Raw genomic sequence first — 18,260 nt, 5'->3', positions numbered from 1 at the left:
ATTTGTATGCATGAAACGTGAACATCACAAGATGGTCGAAGGACGTTTCAAGGACACATTTCAAACAAATACAATTTTATTATAAATAAAACGCATTATAGTTGTGTTAACGTGATAAAAACATGAAACCAATACTGAATGATAAAATACTTTGGAGCTTCTGGTAAAGGTTTGCCTAATGGAATTAGCTGGTGCTGTTAAATAAAAACACAGAAATTAATACAAAATTACTGTATTTATTCTATTTTTTCCTTGACATAAGGTAACACATTACTTTTTAAATGTTTATGTAATACTCTTGTTTGGCAATTCGTTTATTCACTATACAAATTCTTATTTTCTTTTATAATATAGTAAATACAGTTCAATATCAAATCTTAGTATAACATGCCAAGTTATGGTTATTTTTTACATGACATCTAAATTTTACATGACATCTAATATAAATAAGCTGTTTTCATTCATGCCTCTCTAATCTTGTTTTAAAGATGTCTAATTTATATTTAGAAATGTATATGATTTCTTGCAATGTAATGAATAATGTGAACTTTCAGACACGCAAGAATGTGAGAAAAAAACTTCAGTTTAAAAGAATTAATTCTATTATTTTTTAGCATTTAAGTGTCATTATGTGTCATTTTATTTAGAAATACCACAGAAGGCTCAACATAGCCCTAACATAATGCCAGTCAAAATTACATTTACATCTATTAACTATTACAACTTTTGTGCAAAATATATTTGCGTGGTGAGCACAGCAACAATGCCCATGTGCCAACTTCAGTGACATCAGATTTCCTTTAGTAAAACACACCAACTTTATAGAGGAAATGACCTTTTATTTTGAACACACAAGACAACATCCAGCAAATCCATCCCAAACTTACACCACAGTCACCACTCACCACAAAAACTGGACAACTGATCAGAGAGTCAACAATGACAGTCATTCAGTGTTGAAATAATGCCACATCTGTGTGTCGGGAGAGATGTGCCACCCAACTGCTGGCAGGTAGACAGAGATGAGCCTGTCCATCCAAAGCATGTGATGCCCGGCAGCATTTATAAAGACGGACTGGAAAATGCTTGATACAAAGCTCACAACGACATCTAGCACTGTTTTGTTGAGCATCTGCTGTATTCTTCCATGATGAAAACTGTTGTACCTATTATCCTCTTTGTTGCAGTGGCAGGTTTCCACAATGGTAAGAGTTTACAATTTTGTAGTAGGCTAAGCATTTGCATACTGAGGGATGTGTAGTTTACTACCTATTTTTTAGTGATGTAAATAAAATAAAAATGCAGCTAAAATCGTTCAGACTCATTGTTTCCTGATTAGAAAATGCATGATGTGTTTGATAAATTTTTAAAAATGTATTCTTTGTATTTTTGTATTGACAGTTACTCAAATTTTTATTTGAGTGACCACTAATGTACAAAATTATGTAAATAGGTGTTACTCTGAATTATATTATGTAAATTTGGTAAAGTATATATTTTTATTTTTTCCACATCTAGTGGCGTCTGTGTCCCTGGAATCCGCTGAAAGCAACGAATCATCTGAAGAAATGGGTAACACTGTATTTTCCAGTATAATAATATATATTTTTTGCTTATTTCACGTATCTTTGTTTTTCTTTTCAACCTGATACACCTGCCCTAAACACATTTAGGTCCTTATGCCACTCTGTTGTCTTTGTTTGATATTTGTAAAGAATGTATTTGTATTTTAAAGACAAAGACCACATACTTTTCAATCATTATGTGGTTACTTTGCACACCTGTGAAACTTGAAGGATACCAAAAATAAATAAATAATTGCAAAGATTCAAAAAGTAAAGTGCAGGTGCCAGCTGGTTTAATATTTTGTTATCTTTGATGCAGTAACATCAGATAAGTGTTACACGTCAAAAAAGTGTTGCTTATGTGTCCAAAAATGTGATTTCCCCCCCTAGTGTTTGAAGAGCGCACTACACCAGAAAAACGTGGTAACACATTTTATATCAATTAATTTTTTTTATATCAATTAATTCTTTAAAGTTATCTCAAAATATTGTGTAACAATCAGATGCTTAATTTGATGTGCATATAAAACATAGGACGTGTAAAGATTAAATAAATAATGAATTGCACTTATATGTATTTTAATATTTATTACAGAGGATAAAAGTGATGAAGAATTAGATGGTAAGAAATGTTTTTTTCTTTACTTTCTACATATCATTTATTTAGGTGATATTAATGCTCATATAACCTAAATCATATAACCTCCACCAATAAGCTGGTGTGTGGTGGGCGTTTTGGCGCAATATGGCTGCCATCGCATCATCCAGGTGGATTCTGCCCCCCCTCCATGTAAAGCGCTTTGAGTACCCAGAACAGCGCTATATAAATGTAATGAATTATTATACATCATTGCTCTTAATTTAATAGATGACGAAACAGGGGCATTGACATGCACTACAGGAAATCAAGGTAATATTTTACATTTAAAAACATAATGTCTAAATCAGTCCGGGAAAGTTCTAACTGTAACAATTTATATATTGTATCTATTAAACCTTTTACAATATTATAATCCTGTTACCTTCACGTTATTCATCGATACAAAATGTGAACAACTTGTACTGAGCCATCCCACGTGCCGAAACACTTACGTAATTTCTGTTCTGACGCAGAAGAGAACGCCGCAAGTCAGACCGCAGGTGAGTGCAATGCGCGCTCCCATCAGATCCACTGATCACCGCACGAGGGCGACAGAGTGCCACTTACAGTGCAGCGGTTACACATTTGATAACATTAACCTCCTTGACCATTGCCAAAGCTGACATGTTTACTTTGTTGTCTTTGTTTTAGAAATGACAAACACTGAGGGCTACAGTGAGTATACTTAATAGGCTACATTTGGATTAATAAGGGGTGAAAGGCTACAAAATCAACCTTTGACGTCTGTGGTATCTCTTTAATGTATTGCTTTATTCATGTTATCTTAACATTGTTTACTTGTTTTTAGTACATCTCTTTTATGGCACGTTTTTTCTGTCTCCTTTTCCAGTCTTTAACATACCATGTGTTTTTGTCCTTTAGAACACAATGAGCAGGTTGGGGAGAATGTGGAAAGTACGGTGAGTAGAAAATGTTGGGTACATTATTTGAAGGAGTCACGTTTAAGTCTGAAGTCACAACATATCTCACCTTTTCTTTCCACAGACGACCCCCTTATATTTTGATGAAGAAATGGGATATTATGAGTCCTAGGCTTACTTACTGTATGGGAATCTATATATTTTAAACCTATATATCCACCACCTGGCACAAGGAAACAAACCTGTGCGTGTATTGTGACCTCCTTTCACAACATATCAAAGATCACTGCTTTTTCAAATAAAGCCTGAAAACATTCACCAGTGTACAAAATTCTTAACAAAAGAGAACATTTCAGTGCGTTTACTAACAGGTGATTAAATGGGAGGTTTACAGTGTTCTATAATTACAGCCTCTTAAGAGGAAACCGTTTAAGTAGCAGATGTAGGTAGAGTATATCTAGGACAACTACTGTATATCCAGGCCAGTCCCGTCTACAGCGCTCGTTGTCTGCATTGTCATGGCTTATTTTTAGACCAAAGATGCACCTCCACCTCATCCCGCATGATGAGAATAAATTATCTTCTTCAAAAGGACTGGAAAATTCTAAATAGAATTATGTACTCAGTTTTAGCATTTTTATTGTTATTGTTTTGTATTGTTAATTTGTAGTATTCTGCTTGTTCAACAAAAAGAGGCATTTATGCTGTCACATGCATATAAAAGTACATAAGTCACAATTTACTTTAATGTTGATACATTTCTAAGAAAATGGTAAAAAAATAGTAAAAATGTGAAAAATAGCAGCATTTGATTTTAGATCAAGAAAATTGGGTGTTCTTATCACATAGCAAAGTTTAGTCAGTTGTGGAAAACTACTGCCTAATACCATTTAGCTTAGATAATTATATATATATATATACACATATATGATCCATTAGCGTAAAGAAATTACAGGCAAACAGCTTATATTCAAAAAGACTTTATTATTTCATCCCCAAAGCCCACTGAGGACAATATAAGCTACAAACTGCCAACAGAACAATCCTTTTTTTCCTTTGGTAACAAAAAAACTTAAGGCAACTACAGCAACTATAGAAGGTCTAAATGTGTTAAGCTTAGCAACCAAAAGGTGACATCACAGCAGTGCAATCCCTCACATCCTGCAAAGGACTGTAATTATGTTTTACACTGCTAATGGAGCTACTACAAGCTTCAGTTCAAACCAGTAAAAATGCATCATTTAACACCACCTAGCCTATTTATTTAAAGTTATTGTGTTGCTGTAGGGGTTGGTATGTCAACCCTGTGCATGTACATACGCATATGTATATACCCATACACTGTGTGTGAATTGGTATAATTCTGCAGTACTACAGAAGTATGTATGAGAAGGCAGAATGCCATCAAGTTTTACAGGAATTGTGAAGGTCTCATTTCCAGCATAAACTTCACTCCATTATTCACTGCATTACTCATTCTGATATGCCACAGCAAAGCATTAGCATAATGCTCTCAAAAGAGAAGAGACTCGTTCGTACTTTTTGATATAGTAGAAATTAAAATGTTTAGTGTTAAATAATAATATTTCTTGAGGATAGCCAAAAACTGAATTTCTTTATATAAATCGCTATTTTGGACAGGGAAATTCTGATCGTTATTAACTTACATCAATAGTTAATATTCCAAAAAAGGATCATTACAATTGGCCCCTGCACTAAGCCTGGGACACGTTCCTCTAGTAAACAGAGCTCGGGTCTCTTAGTAACACTTCATCCGTATTCAACACAAGTGGCACATAGTCACCGAGCACAAAGGGACATAATCCACCATATGGAGATTAATTGTCTACAGCAAACATTTGGGAACACATTTCAGTTAAGAGAGTCGTTAAGAGCATAGTAATTACAGCAGAGGATTCGAAACATTCCGTGCCTTAAGTCTTCGAAGCGGATGTTGAGGTGGAGTTAATGAATGTTTAATTGAGTACCTACACGCGTGACTTGGTCCGTTATTATAATAGTCCCTGTTATTAGAAACGCTGGGCAAAATATTAACAGCTCAATTACAGTGGTGCAGAAAATACGTTTTCCACTAAAGAAAGATACAAATAATTACAATGGGCTAAAAGAACAAGTACAGAATTGCCTTTGGGGTCGAATTCTTTTCAAATGTATCTGCTTCGATTGCTGCTCGGGTCCGTAGTGTAACTTGAAGTAAAAATAAAACAAGACATGCTAAAAAGTTCACCGAAATCATATTAAGGAACTACCAATTTCCTTTGGCAAATCAACATTCTCAAAATTGATAAGGCTCTATTTCTGACAGTCATATGGCCAACTTCGACAAGTAAGGCCTGCTTGTAAAAAAAATTGATATGTTTATCAAATGTACAGTAAACAAACAAAATCTAAACTCATCTGGACCTAAATACTGCTTCAACTAGGCAACCTTTAACCAATTATGAATGTAATGTGTCAAACAAAGGCTAGTACTGTATTGTAATTGTTCTTTTACCTTAAAAAAAAACTTAGTAGTTCTGTACATAATTACATAAAAAACATCAACATGGTGATTTTGACTATGTACACGAGAATTCAGATGGCCACCTTTCTTGTTTGACAGAAGATATATTCTCTCACAGCATGTGACCTGGTGCACGGGTATGCACTGCAACCAGGAAATGATGCAGCCCAAAATTACAAGCTTTTCATTCCCCATCCATCGAAGGAATGAATGGAAAACATTGATAAAAATAAAGATGGCTGATATGAGAAACGCTCTCCAACTCTCTCTGGTGCTCCTGGTTGCATCTTCACTGGGTCCCTCACGGAGGTGTAGGTAGAATGACGTAGTAGAACAGAGCCATTAAGGCAGCGCTGATCAGGCCTGAGATAGGCACTGTGACAAACCAGGCCACGAAGATGTTTCTGAACAGACGCCAGTCCACGGCCTTCCTGGAGCGCAGCCAACCGACAGACACCACTGACCCGACCTGAAAAAACATGACGCAGATTTAAGCTCAGTCACAGTAGGCTAGGCCCTCATCATCAGGCTGAAGCCATCAACCTTATTCAAATGGTCTCTGGCTGACATGTTTTGCATCGGTTTGTTTGCATGTGCGCTTAGCTTACCTTGCAGTGAGTGGTGGAAACTGGAAGACCGATGTTGGAAGCTACCACGACAGTGACGGCTGAGGCAAGTTCAATGCTGAAACCACTGAAATGAAATTAAAACATTGTTGTCAGTAGGAGGATGGGTAGAGCCTGCAATGCAGGTGTTGTAACTTTGTGCTTAGGTCAGACATTAACCAAAGCCAAAAATTGGCTTTAAAAAAATTGGTGTAATTTATCGGATACAAATCCATTTAAAAGATTACACCGCGTCTACCCCGGATGCGGTGTGACACGATAAAAGACAATAGAACGCATTAGAACCTATTATAATTTTACATTTTGTCCACAATGGATGCAGAGCGACGCGAGCTGTTGTCGTGTCGTGCCGGTCACGTCCGGTGTAGACACGGTGTTGCACGTTAACTCTCAAAAACAAAATAAGATATGGTGTGTGTGTGTGTAATACCTAGATGGGGTGATGGGGGTCAGGTCCTTGCCCATGGTCTGAATGACTCTACGGCCCCAAACCCACAGACCGATGCAGATGCCCACTCCTCCATACAGAAGCAACCAGATTGGAGTTGGTGCATTTGACATAACATTGCCGGTGTCATAGACCAGCCACAGAGCAACCAGAGGACCAATTGCATTACTGAAAGTAAAAAATAAAGACTTATTACAATCTGGACTGTCAGTTATAAAAAAAGATTGTAAAATCACAGTAAACACATACTGCGTTTTCAATATTAATGCAGCAACTGTATACACCCTACTATCAGCCCAAATCCAGAGACACTCAAGTCTGAGCACCACTAAAACTCATTTTTATTACCTGACATCATTTCCACCGTGAGCGAAGGAGCCAAAGCAGGCAGTGAGAATTTGCAGGAACTGGAAGAGCATCGACACCTCGGGCCTGTCAGCATCCGCTCTGTCTTCCTCCAAAGAACTACGGCTGCTCCCAGCATCTTCGTCGACCACCTCCAAGGTGACCTCTGCCTCCCCAATACTGTCAGGTGTACCGTTCTCCGCCACGGCGTTACAGTAGCTTGTGTAGCTATCCATGCGGACACGCTTCCGTTCCTGCGCGCCGGCCTTTTCCTTGTCTCCATCTTCTGACGCGCGGAAGTCAGCTTCCTTGGGCTTGAAGTCTCCGTGCATGCCGATGATGGCCATGGTGTAGGAAGTGTAGCTGTTGTTGCGGCGAATAGGCCTGTCTCCGCCCTCGCCCATGCAGTCTCCAACTTTGGCCAGGTGGAGCTTGTGCAGCAGGTCCTTGTAGAGGCCAGAGTCCTTGTGAACCGTGTGGTACTGAGTGTAACCGTTGCTTGGAATTTGAGGAGGACCAGTAGTGAAGTGAACCTGGGCCATCTTTGGAACTGTTAAAGAGGTTAAATGATCAATCTACAAAGCATCACACAAACCATGTGACCTGACGGTCAAGACAGACCACAGACTTACCATTGCTCGTTTCTGATTCTTTGCAGTCTTTGTGATCGGCGTCATCTGTATCACCGATGTCAAAGGTGACCCTGCGCTCCTCATGGGCAGGAGGTGGAGAGGTGTTAGAGGAAAGGGCAACACTTGATTCCTCAGGGACAGGCTTCAGGATGGGATTGTGAGCATCAAGCAGTTCACTTTTCTCCATCAGAGGACTCTCAGATGGGCTGGAAGACTTAATTTGACCTGCATGCCAGGATCCAAAATTAATCCTTGCCAAACACCAAATGACAGTACATATTGGCTTTGGCTATTACTACAGAAAACTTCAGAACTGATCAGAAATCAAGGACGAGGTCAGATTAAACCACGCAATACATTCTAGGACAGCAGAATGGTTAAAAAAAGATGTATAATATATGCAGATATAATTTTCTTTTAAGCAAACATTTGTGACATTCAATTACGATAAGCAGAAGAGCTGGTAAACAACATTACTTGAAATTCAAATAGCCATCATGTGACTGTCCCCGAATCTGTTTGCCTAAACAGTCACTACAACCTACATTTTAGGGACAGTCTGACATAGCGTGCTACATCACTCATTTATCTGTCATAGGAAGCGTTAAAGGACATGTTTTCTATTTTCGCACGAGACATGTCACTTACATGGCAACTCACATCTTTCATCTGAACTAACTCACTGTCAACACCTTAACTTGACCACAAGCTATTCAAATCCACCAGCCAAAGACCAATTAGTGTATCGCTATGACCCAAATAGGACGCATCAGTACACGGCCAGACTATCCTGTTCTGCATAGACAACATAAATTCCATTGACACAAACAGAGATCCCCTCATAACCTCAAGATTCAATACTTGAAAGCAGTGTGGACATCGTGTCCCGAGCGTTTTTCTATTATGAACTCCCAGCTTTTTAAAACAGAAAATGTGACGTCAACGCGACCAATAATGTTTGGCCTAACAAGATGCACCTTTTTTTAACTCAATGCAAATAAGATTCAAAGCTACGGAATGTAAAACGACTTGGCACAAACATTGTAATCATCATTTTGTTGTCTTTGGAATATGACAGCCTCAACCTATATTATGGAAAATCTGCACATTAAAAAACAATATGCAGTTTCTCTTTGTGTGTCTAACGGAATAAAGAAAATCATACAACTACACAAACAATGCTTTAGAGCAATAGTGTATTGTCTAGGTATCGGATTAAAACAGCTATCTACTGCCAACATCTTTAATCTGTGGGGCATTAGTGCACCTGGTGCTTGACCCACAGCTAATAAATCTTGCTCGTCTATACATTGCTCTCCAAAGTGTAATAGGACCTTGAAAAATACCTACTTAAAAATGTGTAGACATACACAAATTATGTGCTTATGCATATACCCCAAATAAAAACCTTTAAATTTCTACATTTTTTATGTCATAAAGGGTATAACTATAGTAAATCCAATCTGAGAAAACATCTGCAGTGGCCCCGACACATATCTTGGCAGAACCCCACCCATCATCACACTTTGTCATCCTGCCACATCTTCCACACCACATCATCAATTTGTACTATTTTACTATATTGTTATATTTTATTATATTATACAGTTATATTGGGCAACTGGATATGATTGATTGAACTAACGAAGGTTTATTCTATCATGTGAAGCATAAAAAGAACAAAACATTGATACTCACATTCGATCTTCTTCCTGAGCCGAGGGCAGACGATAAACCAAACAAAGATGGCTGTAATGATGGCAAAGCCGATGGAAATGAGCAGCACTCCCCACCAGGGCAGCTTATCAAAGCCCAGCACTGCAGTCCACAGGCAGTGGAGGGAAAGAAAGGAAAATGGGCTTTTGAGACAACAGGCAGCATGTGCTACCATTAACACAACAAACTGTATTAAAAATAGTGTGTTCTATTTGTTAGTAAAAGTTCTGAAGCCTTAACAAGTGAGAAATCACAACATGTAGCAAAAGTTTTACAGTTTCTGCACTCTTTCAAAAGAAAAGGAATGCATCTTTAGGGAAAGAAAAGTATTCACACCACAGGGCTAACATTGATCATGTTCAATTAAAATAACTATAGTTATGGGTCTTCCAGGAAATGGTATAAACAAACAAAACTCGTTTAAGGTTCTATAGAAATCAAAACAACTGCAACAAAGTGTCAAATATCCTGGCTGCATACAGAATGCAAGCACAGGGCCTGCCCTCTTATGTAACACCTCAAGGCGAGACACGACTGTGACAAGCTGCAAAAAGTAGCACTGACACAAGACAACGCAAAAGGCCGCTGTAGCATATGGTCAGCAAGCGTGGGTGCCTTAAAAGGCTACTGCGGCTCGATACCACCCCCCCATCTCACAAAGAGGAAGGAGGGGAAAAAAATGTTACCACTCCTGCAGAAAGGTTATATCTGAGCCAAGACTGCGGTGGCAAGGAATATGAGCAGCTTTCCCAAAGACGACTTCTGGCAGGACAGGCAGACATTTAGAAATTCCCCATGGGGATAAAAAACCAACAATGAAATGTGTTAAAAGTACAGGGAATTTAGTCAAATGAAAAAGCTGGCATTGGCAAAGCAAAATAGCAAACAACAAGGTTGTGAGATAAGAGGAAATTGGCCAGAGGGGTATAAACTCTCCAGCCCTCATGCCCTCCCACATGCTCACGCTCCTGCAGGAGACGTGCATGATCTTTGGTTATGCAACTCCATTTCAAGCTCCCCAAGAGACGAGAAACTGCAGGCAGAGCAGCTGAACTTCCCAAAACTGGAATGATCTGGCAACATCTAAGGATAGACCAGGTGTGGCAAGTGAAGGTATGGGGTTGAGTGACAGAAACAAAAGCCCGCCCCCTCAAAAAAAAAAAAAAAGGAATGTGTTGTTATTTGTTATGGCTGTCTACTGTACTTCATGCTCAGCACATAAAATGCAGTCTGTACACTGTGGGGTAAACAGGGAATCAATCCATGACTGTACCCACGTAGCTTGTCTGACAAACACATCCCACAAAGGGTAACAACAATACCGCAAGCATGCAGTGGGATGAATGAATGGAAGTGGATTCATTTCCTGCTGTAGCTCACAATAAAAACTATGCCGCAGCCTTTATTACACAACCCGGGCTGTTTTTCTAGACTCGGCTAAGCACAATGCCTCATCATGGTGACGGAATGATGGGTTGAGTCATTGTGGGATGGGTTGTTTACGCCTCATATGCTCTTTGACTGCTGCATGTAAAATATCCATGGAAAATGTTCCAAGCATTTTGATAATGAAATTAACCTTATGGTGCAATAAAGGCAGACTAATGTTACGATCAGACACCATAAAGTCACTGCCAGAAAGTTGTTTGGTGTGTGGCAGTGACACACCCAGTATAACGGCTCATGCCAAACACCACGTCTGGCACATTCAAATTAAGCCAAAGTTCAAAACAAAAACGTTATTGTCACTGTAAACTGTTTGGGGTAACGCTGAATGAGTCTAGACAAATGTAAAAACGTTCCATTTCAAATCCGTGAGCTCAGTTACTGCCGGCTTGTGTTTGCTTTACATCCCCACGGCAACAAAAACAACCCACTGTCTGTTTTTGCAAAAAGGGAAGCAGACCAGAAAACAAGCATCATGTCCTGAAGGTGGGAGGGTGTAGCCAATCACAGTGTTTTGCTCGTAATAACAGTTTTTATATTTAAAATCCTAGTTTTGTTAGTCAAGAAAATAAAAAATGGCCTATACAAAGTTTAGATCAGAGAACAATGGCTTGTTCAATTTTAATAGTAATTCAAATAAAAAAATAAAAGGGAGATTGAGTCATGCTTTGCACGGGGAGAACTTTCAAGGCACTGCGGTTGCAGCATTACTTGCAAGCCCATGTCCTGAATCTAGGGGCAGGTGGGTTGTGGTAGAGTTCACGTGATTACCAAAGTGTTTAGAGGAACCATGTTTGAGGAGAGGGAGAATTTAACCCTAACCCTTGACTTTGAAGCGTTTAACCTGCATATCCCACACCGAACTGGCTGGAACAGGTTAAGCGCACGTGACAGTACGCGAGTTAGAATGTGTTATACCACACAACCCTCGTACTGCACAAGCAGTTAAAATCAAACCAGACAAACAGGGAGTTCCAAGTAGATTGCAAATATGATGTTTCGAGGAAACTCCACCTTGTCACATACTGACTGGATTTGTACAGGACATGCTTGCTGCATGATTGCCCCCAGATGACAAAAGAGGGCAATCAACAATTCATGACATGCTGCAAGTCTCTCAACCCCCCCGGCGGCTGCTGGTTTTGTCCTGTCCTGGGATAGACGCTCTAAACCTGAGAGAACTGCTTTGAACAGGCTGAGGGGGGGGGGGGGGGGGTATGGGGTTGAAGGGGTGGTGTCTGATGCCTTTAAAACTAATCCAACATCAGATGACAAAACTAAGTTTGGCCAAAGATCGGGACAATCTTGTGATAAAGGGATACTTTACTACCAAATCAAAATTTCCCCATGTTTTACTCACCTTCAAGGCATCCTAACTGAATATGGTTTTCTTCTTGAAGAATAATCCAGTCGGAGATATAATACCACATATCATTTTACTTCCAAACGGTAGAATGGGAGTGAATGGGTGTTGACTTTGTGGAGCTCCAAAAAGTGCATCCATCCATCAAAGAACTGCTCGACATGGCTCCGTGGTCTTAACGCAGGTCTTCTGAAGCGAATCGATGCGTTTGTTTAAGAGAAACATCCATATTGAGAGCGCCATTAACGTTGATGTCTAGCTTCAGTCATCTCTCGAATGTGCGTGAACCAGAGGCTTGTTTTTCCGGCAGATGACGCAGGCGTGTAAGTTCCGGTGATGAACGCTGCATTTTTCGTTTTGTTCCAATAGGGTCTACTCTGGCGGGAGCTTTCGTCACTGCCATTTGCCGGAAAAACAAGCCTCTGGTTCACGCGCATTCGAGAGATGACTGAAGCTAGACATCAACGTTAATGGCGCTCTCAATATGGATGTTTCTCGTAAACAAACGCATCGATTCGCTTCAGAAGACCTGCGTTAAGACCACGGAGCCGTGTCGAGCAGTTCTTTGATCGATGGATGCACTTTTTGGAGCTTCAAAAAGTCAACATCCATTCACTCTCATTCTACCGTTTGGAAGTAAAATATATTATTCTTCAAGAAGAAAACCATATTCAGTCAGGATGCCTTGAGGGTGAGTAAAACATGGGGAAATTTTGATGATCCCTTTGAGCTGGCTGTGTTACAGATCTACTGTAAATTACACCCAAGTGTGATTATGAGAATATACACTCACCTAAAGGATTATTAGGAACACCATACTAATACGGTGTTTGACCCCCTTTCGCCTTCAGAACTGCCTTAATTCTACGTGGCATTGATTCAACAAGGTGCTGAAAGCATTCTTTAGAAATGTTGGCCCATATTGATAGGATAGCATCTTGCAGTTGATGGAGATTTGTGGGATGCACATCCAGGGCACGAAGCTCCCGTTCCACCACATCCCAAAGATGTTCTATCGGGTTGAGATCTGGTGACTGTGGGGGCCATTCTAGTACAGTGAACTCATTGTCATGTTCAAGAAACCAATTTGAAATGATTCGAGCTTTGTGACATGGTGCATTATCCTGCTGGAAGTAGCCATTAGAGGATGGGTACATGGTGGTCATAAAGGGATGGACATGGTCAGAAACAATGCTCAGGTAGGCCGTGGCATTTAAACGATGCCCAATTGGCACTAAGGGGCCTAAAGTGTGCCAAGAAAACATCCCCCACACCATTACACCACCACCACCAGCCTGCACAGTGGTAACAAGGCATGATGGATCCATGTTCTCATTCTGTTTACGCCAAATTCTGACTCTACCATTTGAATGTCTCAACAGAAATCGAGACTCATCAGACCAGGCAACATTTTTCCAGTCTTCAACTGTCCAATTTTGGTGAGCTCGTGCAAATTGTAGCCTCTTTTTCCTATTTGTAGTGGAGATGAGTGGTACCCGGTGGGGTCTTCTGCTGTTGTAGCCCATCTGCCTCAAGGTTGTGCGTGTTGTGGCTTCACAAATGCTTTGCTGCATACCTCGGTTGTAACGAGTGGTTATTTCAGTCAAAGTTGCTCTTCTATCAGCTTGAATCAGTCGGCCCATTCTCCTCTGACCTCTAGCATCAACAAGGCATTTTCGCCCACAGGACTGCCGCATACTGGATGTTTTTCCCTTTTCACACCATTCTTTGTAAACCCTAGAAATGGTTGTGCGTGAAAATCCCAGTAACTGAGCAGATTGTGAAATACTCAGACCGGCCCGTCTGGCACCAACAACCATGCCACGCTCAAAATTGCTTAAATCACCTTTCTTTCCCATTCTGACATTCAGTTTGGAGTTCAGGAGATTGTCTTGACCAGGACCACACCCCTAAATGCATTGAAGCAACTGCCATGTGATTGGTTGATTAGATAATTGCATTAATGAGAAATTGAACAGGTGTTCCTAATAATCCTTTAGGTGAGTGTATGTTAAGTGTATTTTACCACATGATGTTTTGGATGTGAACTGACGAATTTGACTTAAGTGAACTTCGGTCTAATTTTAATCAGAGCCCTGAAGTGACACTAGAGTGGTTAATTGGGCTCTAGGGGACAGTCCTTCAATTTGAAGAGAAGGTAGATCTTTACAAATGATTAGAAACGGCACTTGTGTTTCAGATAAGAATTACTATGCATAAAGTTTTCATCTGAATGGACGAAGTAGTTAACATTAATCTTTAAAATTGGATTAAATAAATTTAACCTCAGATACCCCTGAAGGCACTGGTTTTATTATAAATACATCCTTTAGCTATAGACTCTCCATATGTTTTTAATGATGCAGGAGGTGTGTCCAAAGTACAAAACTTATGTGAGCTGCTATGTGCATGCGTGAATGATGCACCTGCCTGGGAGCGCATACATGTACACACTACTAGGTGCATATTGAGTCACACTCTGGCCTGTGGCCTTCATTTAATGGCCCAGGCCAGTTGACTTCTTGAATTGTTGAGCTCTGTGGGTAAAAGAAAACAAAAAGGAGCGAAAGTTTTTAAACTTTGTTAAAATTTAACAAGGTTTCAAAATAGATGGGTAAAAAAAATATTTAGAGCTCAACAGCTAATAGCACTCAAAAATGTGGTGCTCTCAACGTCTACTGAGTATGAGGCTGATGGTTCTTTCAAATGGACAAGAATTCTTTATTCCACTTTTTTTCTCTCCTATGACGGAGAAGGAAAAACTCCACCTCATGAGTGCTCCAACTGAGCTCTCCAGAGCCCACTGGTTAAACACTGCTTTGCCTTAAGCACTGTAAACACAGTCTGGCAGAGTTTGGGCGTCTGGTTAGGATGTTAGCAGACAAGCAAAGTAAAGGGGAAATACAGTAATACTCACTCGGTGCTCCAGTAAACATGATGGAGAACAGGTTGATTCCCATTGTAACTGCGTAGAAGAAAGGCAGGGCCCTCAGACCATTGGGCACTGGATCTTTCTGCAGGGGACAAAATACTGACTTAGCCAACACCCAACCAAATAGCATGTTAGGTTACATTTGGCAGATTAAGCTAGTGAGCCTGAGATAATGAACAATTACAAAAAAGATTTGTCTGAACTTTGATCAAGGTGGCCATATCTCATTACCTTGAATGACCTAGTTGTAAACCATCTTATTTATTGTCATTCTACCTCCATCCATGAGTAACTCAACAGAAACAAGTTTTAAAATATTTATTATTTACCTTTTGCAGGATGAACATACGAACAAAGTAGAACAATATGGCAGACATGATGCCAGACAGGATAGGAGAAAGGAACCATGAAGCAACTATAAGAGAAAAAATATCAATGAAATCCACGTCACCAACATTCTGACAACAGTGTTTATTAAAAAAATTGTCCGTGTGAACGCCTGACTTACCAATTCGAAGCAGCTCTAGCCATTTGACTCCTTGCTGACCTTTGGCGACCAGCGAAAAGCCTATGGTAGCTCCCACGATGCAGTGAGTCCCAGAAATAGGAAGCTTCAGAAAAGAGGCCGCCAACTGCCATACAGCAGAGCCTGACGGGTAATGAAGAAAATTCAGAAAATACATGATAGCATCACATACACATTACGCACAAACCCTAGCTACTTACCGAACATAGCACTGACTGAGCCAGCCATCAACATATATTCCGAGCCGTTGTACATGTTCACGTCGATAATGCCTTTGCGGATGGTCTCGCTGACCTTGGCTCCTAACAGCACGGAGCCCAGGGTCTCAAAGATAGTAGCAAGAATACAAGCCTGTCTAAGGGTAACTACACCTGATCCCACCGCCGTACCAAATGAGTTGGCAACGTCGTTAGCACCCACCGAAAAGGCCAGAATAAAAGCTATGATAAAGCCTACCACTAGGAGCCAAAGATAATCTGACAAATTTGCAGCATAACCAATGGTCACGAGTGCTATCGTGGCCACAGTTGTCGACACCATTCTGTGAGATGGATTTCAAGTAACAAAAACAAAAGAATTTCACTATTTTACAGGGATAAGAAACAACGTATTAATAAATAAATAACTTTAAGCAGCACACTGGATTTTTCTCCCCAGATAATTGAGGTACTAGAGTAAACTTAATTTTTTTTTCTGCCTCAGACCGACCTTCACCCTTCACTAAACCAGCAAATCAAAGCAGTTCAGACACTAGAGAAAGAATCTGTACTGCTCTGCTCTAAACTGATGTATAACGTCAAGGGAGAAAGTGGAGTGAGGGCCTATTGCTATCCCCTGAATAGACTAGATCTGTTACAGGTTGTTTTGTCTTGGGCGATTAGGCAGACAGAGAGGACATCCATTGTGCAACAGACACGGTGGGTGAATGGTAGATCATTCCTGAAAAAAAAGAGAGGAGAAAGTGGGAAGGTTCCCGTATTACGCAACATTTCACTGCAGAGAAATAAAGCCAGAACTTGTTGGACATAAGTCTATTATGTGCTAAGCACAACAGTAATACTCTAAGCCAGAGTGGGGTGCTGACGGTCCCTCGAAAACTCTTTCGTCATAAAAAAAAAGGAGGCGCACACCAAGGCTCGTCGAAAATTAGAGCATCCGATATATCTGAAGCCCATATGGCAACTGTATGTGTTAAATGTATATTCAGGAGAAACACTCCGATGTAATAACACGAATGCTAAAATGAAACCATGCTGTGTAACTCGCGCGAGATCGAAAGGCAATTGGACCGCTTTGTATTACAAGCCATATAACATAAGGCACCGCTTTAATTAATATTTTAAGCTCTGTGACAACAAACAGGAATTCTGCCTGATCAACTGTGCCGTGTGCATTTCGAGCACATTCCAGTAATGCAGCCTTTATGTGGCAAGCAAAGCAGACGTTGACACAGTTCAGGGTTCTCCCCGCTCGCGCTAGACACGCACTTCCTCGCTAATGTTTTTGCTCAAGGAACCAAATCACTAATGAAGATCACTGCAATCGACAGTTTCCCAAATTATATAGTTCTGCTGACGTATGAATACAACGCACAAAATGAGACTTAAATTATTTTTTGTATGTTGATAAGACGGTATTTATCCATGCTGCGCGCGCCGGCTGCGTAGTGCGTACTACACGTGTCGTCATTCATTCTCACCCGCTAACAGCTAATATGACATGATAAATCTTTTTCTTTTTTTAAGGAAATAAATAAAATGATACCAAAGCAAGTTCTTTATACATAAAAGCTTTCACAATGGGTAATTTAAAACTAAAAGAGCCGTGCGTCTGTTTTACAGCCGACCAGAGCGCATCAGCTGACAAAAGCCACGAGCTCGCGCTCATTCTAACCGATGAAATTAGATGAGGATACATCATTGTTTTTAAAAAACGACTCATTAACAGTTACGATATTAATTTCAAAGTATTTATTTTGACTTACCACTCAAACAAATTCGTCAAGAAATGTCGATTTTAAGTCTTTTTGACACCGAAGCCCGCCCAGTCAACTTCCCGTAGCCGCTTTCCGCGCGCGCGGGGTAAAATATAATAATTTTCTCGTTCTTCCTTAAGCACTAACGTCGGATAGATATATCGTATTTAAAACCTAATGCGACAGAGACGTCACTGCTTTTAAGGATGTCTGATTAAGAATAAATGGAAAATGTACAAAAACCGCTTTCAACCGGCTTCAGATGATGAGTTCCTGCTTGTCCACGCAAGGCATATATATTCTTGCTGGGAGGGCGGGGCCGTCTCTGGTTGAAAGCGACGCCGATCAATAAACCGCGCCCCTGACCTTATTTGGCAATGTGAGTAGGCGGAAAAGGCTCTATTTACCTATCAAACATAAGACTACTACATTTTTTCAGGAATTTTATTCTGCAAATTCTACTCGAGTCACCACGGAACCTAATACAAGCGATTCTGATTAGGATGTTTGGCAAATCACAAACATTTAAAATAAAAACAAAATAAATTGCATTGTGTTCCTTTTACACATTTTCAAGGCATGTTTCTATCAGCTGCAATCCTTGTGACACACATTTTAGTAATTAAATGTTTTATGGTGTA

General features: G+C 40.1%; 2 protein-coding genes across 2 annotated transcripts; one reads left to right on the top strand and one right to left on the bottom strand.

Moving 5' to 3' along the window:
- Positions 1-1,071: 1,071 nt before the first annotated feature.
- On the top strand, positions 1,072-3,404 carry si:dkey-200l5.4 (uncharacterized protein LOC795026 homolog). Its single transcript, XM_057320800.1, has 9 exons — positions 1,072-1,205; positions 1,519-1,572; positions 1,956-1,988; positions 2,161-2,187; positions 2,434-2,475; positions 2,679-2,705; positions 2,857-2,880; positions 3,088-3,125; positions 3,211-3,404. The coding sequence occupies exons 1-9, from the start codon at positions 1,148-1,150 to the stop codon at positions 3,256-3,258; spliced, it is 351 nt and encodes a 116-aa protein (XP_057176783.1). The 5' UTR covers positions 1,072-1,147; the 3' UTR covers positions 3,259-3,404.
- A 646-nt stretch (positions 3,405-4,050) lies between these two features.
- Positions 4,051-17,905, bottom strand: slc20a1b (solute carrier family 20 member 1b). The gene is made up of 11 exons (XM_057320799.1): positions 17,629-17,905; positions 15,845-16,583; positions 15,627-15,767; positions 15,448-15,533; positions 15,104-15,200; positions 9,360-9,479; positions 7,662-7,886; positions 7,033-7,579; positions 6,667-6,852; positions 6,219-6,303; positions 4,051-6,079 (listed from the first exon to the last, which is right to left on the bottom strand). The coding sequence occupies exons 2-11, from the start codon at positions 16,182-16,184 to the stop codon at positions 5,912-5,914; spliced, it is 1,995 nt and encodes a 664-aa protein (XP_057176782.1). The 5' UTR covers positions 16,185-16,583; positions 17,629-17,905; the 3' UTR covers positions 4,051-5,911.
- Between the last annotated feature and the right edge of the window lie 355 nt (positions 17,906-18,260).

Source organism: Triplophysa rosa, linkage group LG22, assembly GCF_024868665.1.
Source record: "Triplophysa rosa linkage group LG22, Trosa_1v2, whole genome shotgun sequence".
NCBI lineage: Eukaryota > Metazoa > Chordata > Actinopteri > Cypriniformes > Nemacheilidae > Triplophysa > Triplophysa rosa.
This window is presented reverse-complemented; position numbering and strand designations above follow the sequence as displayed.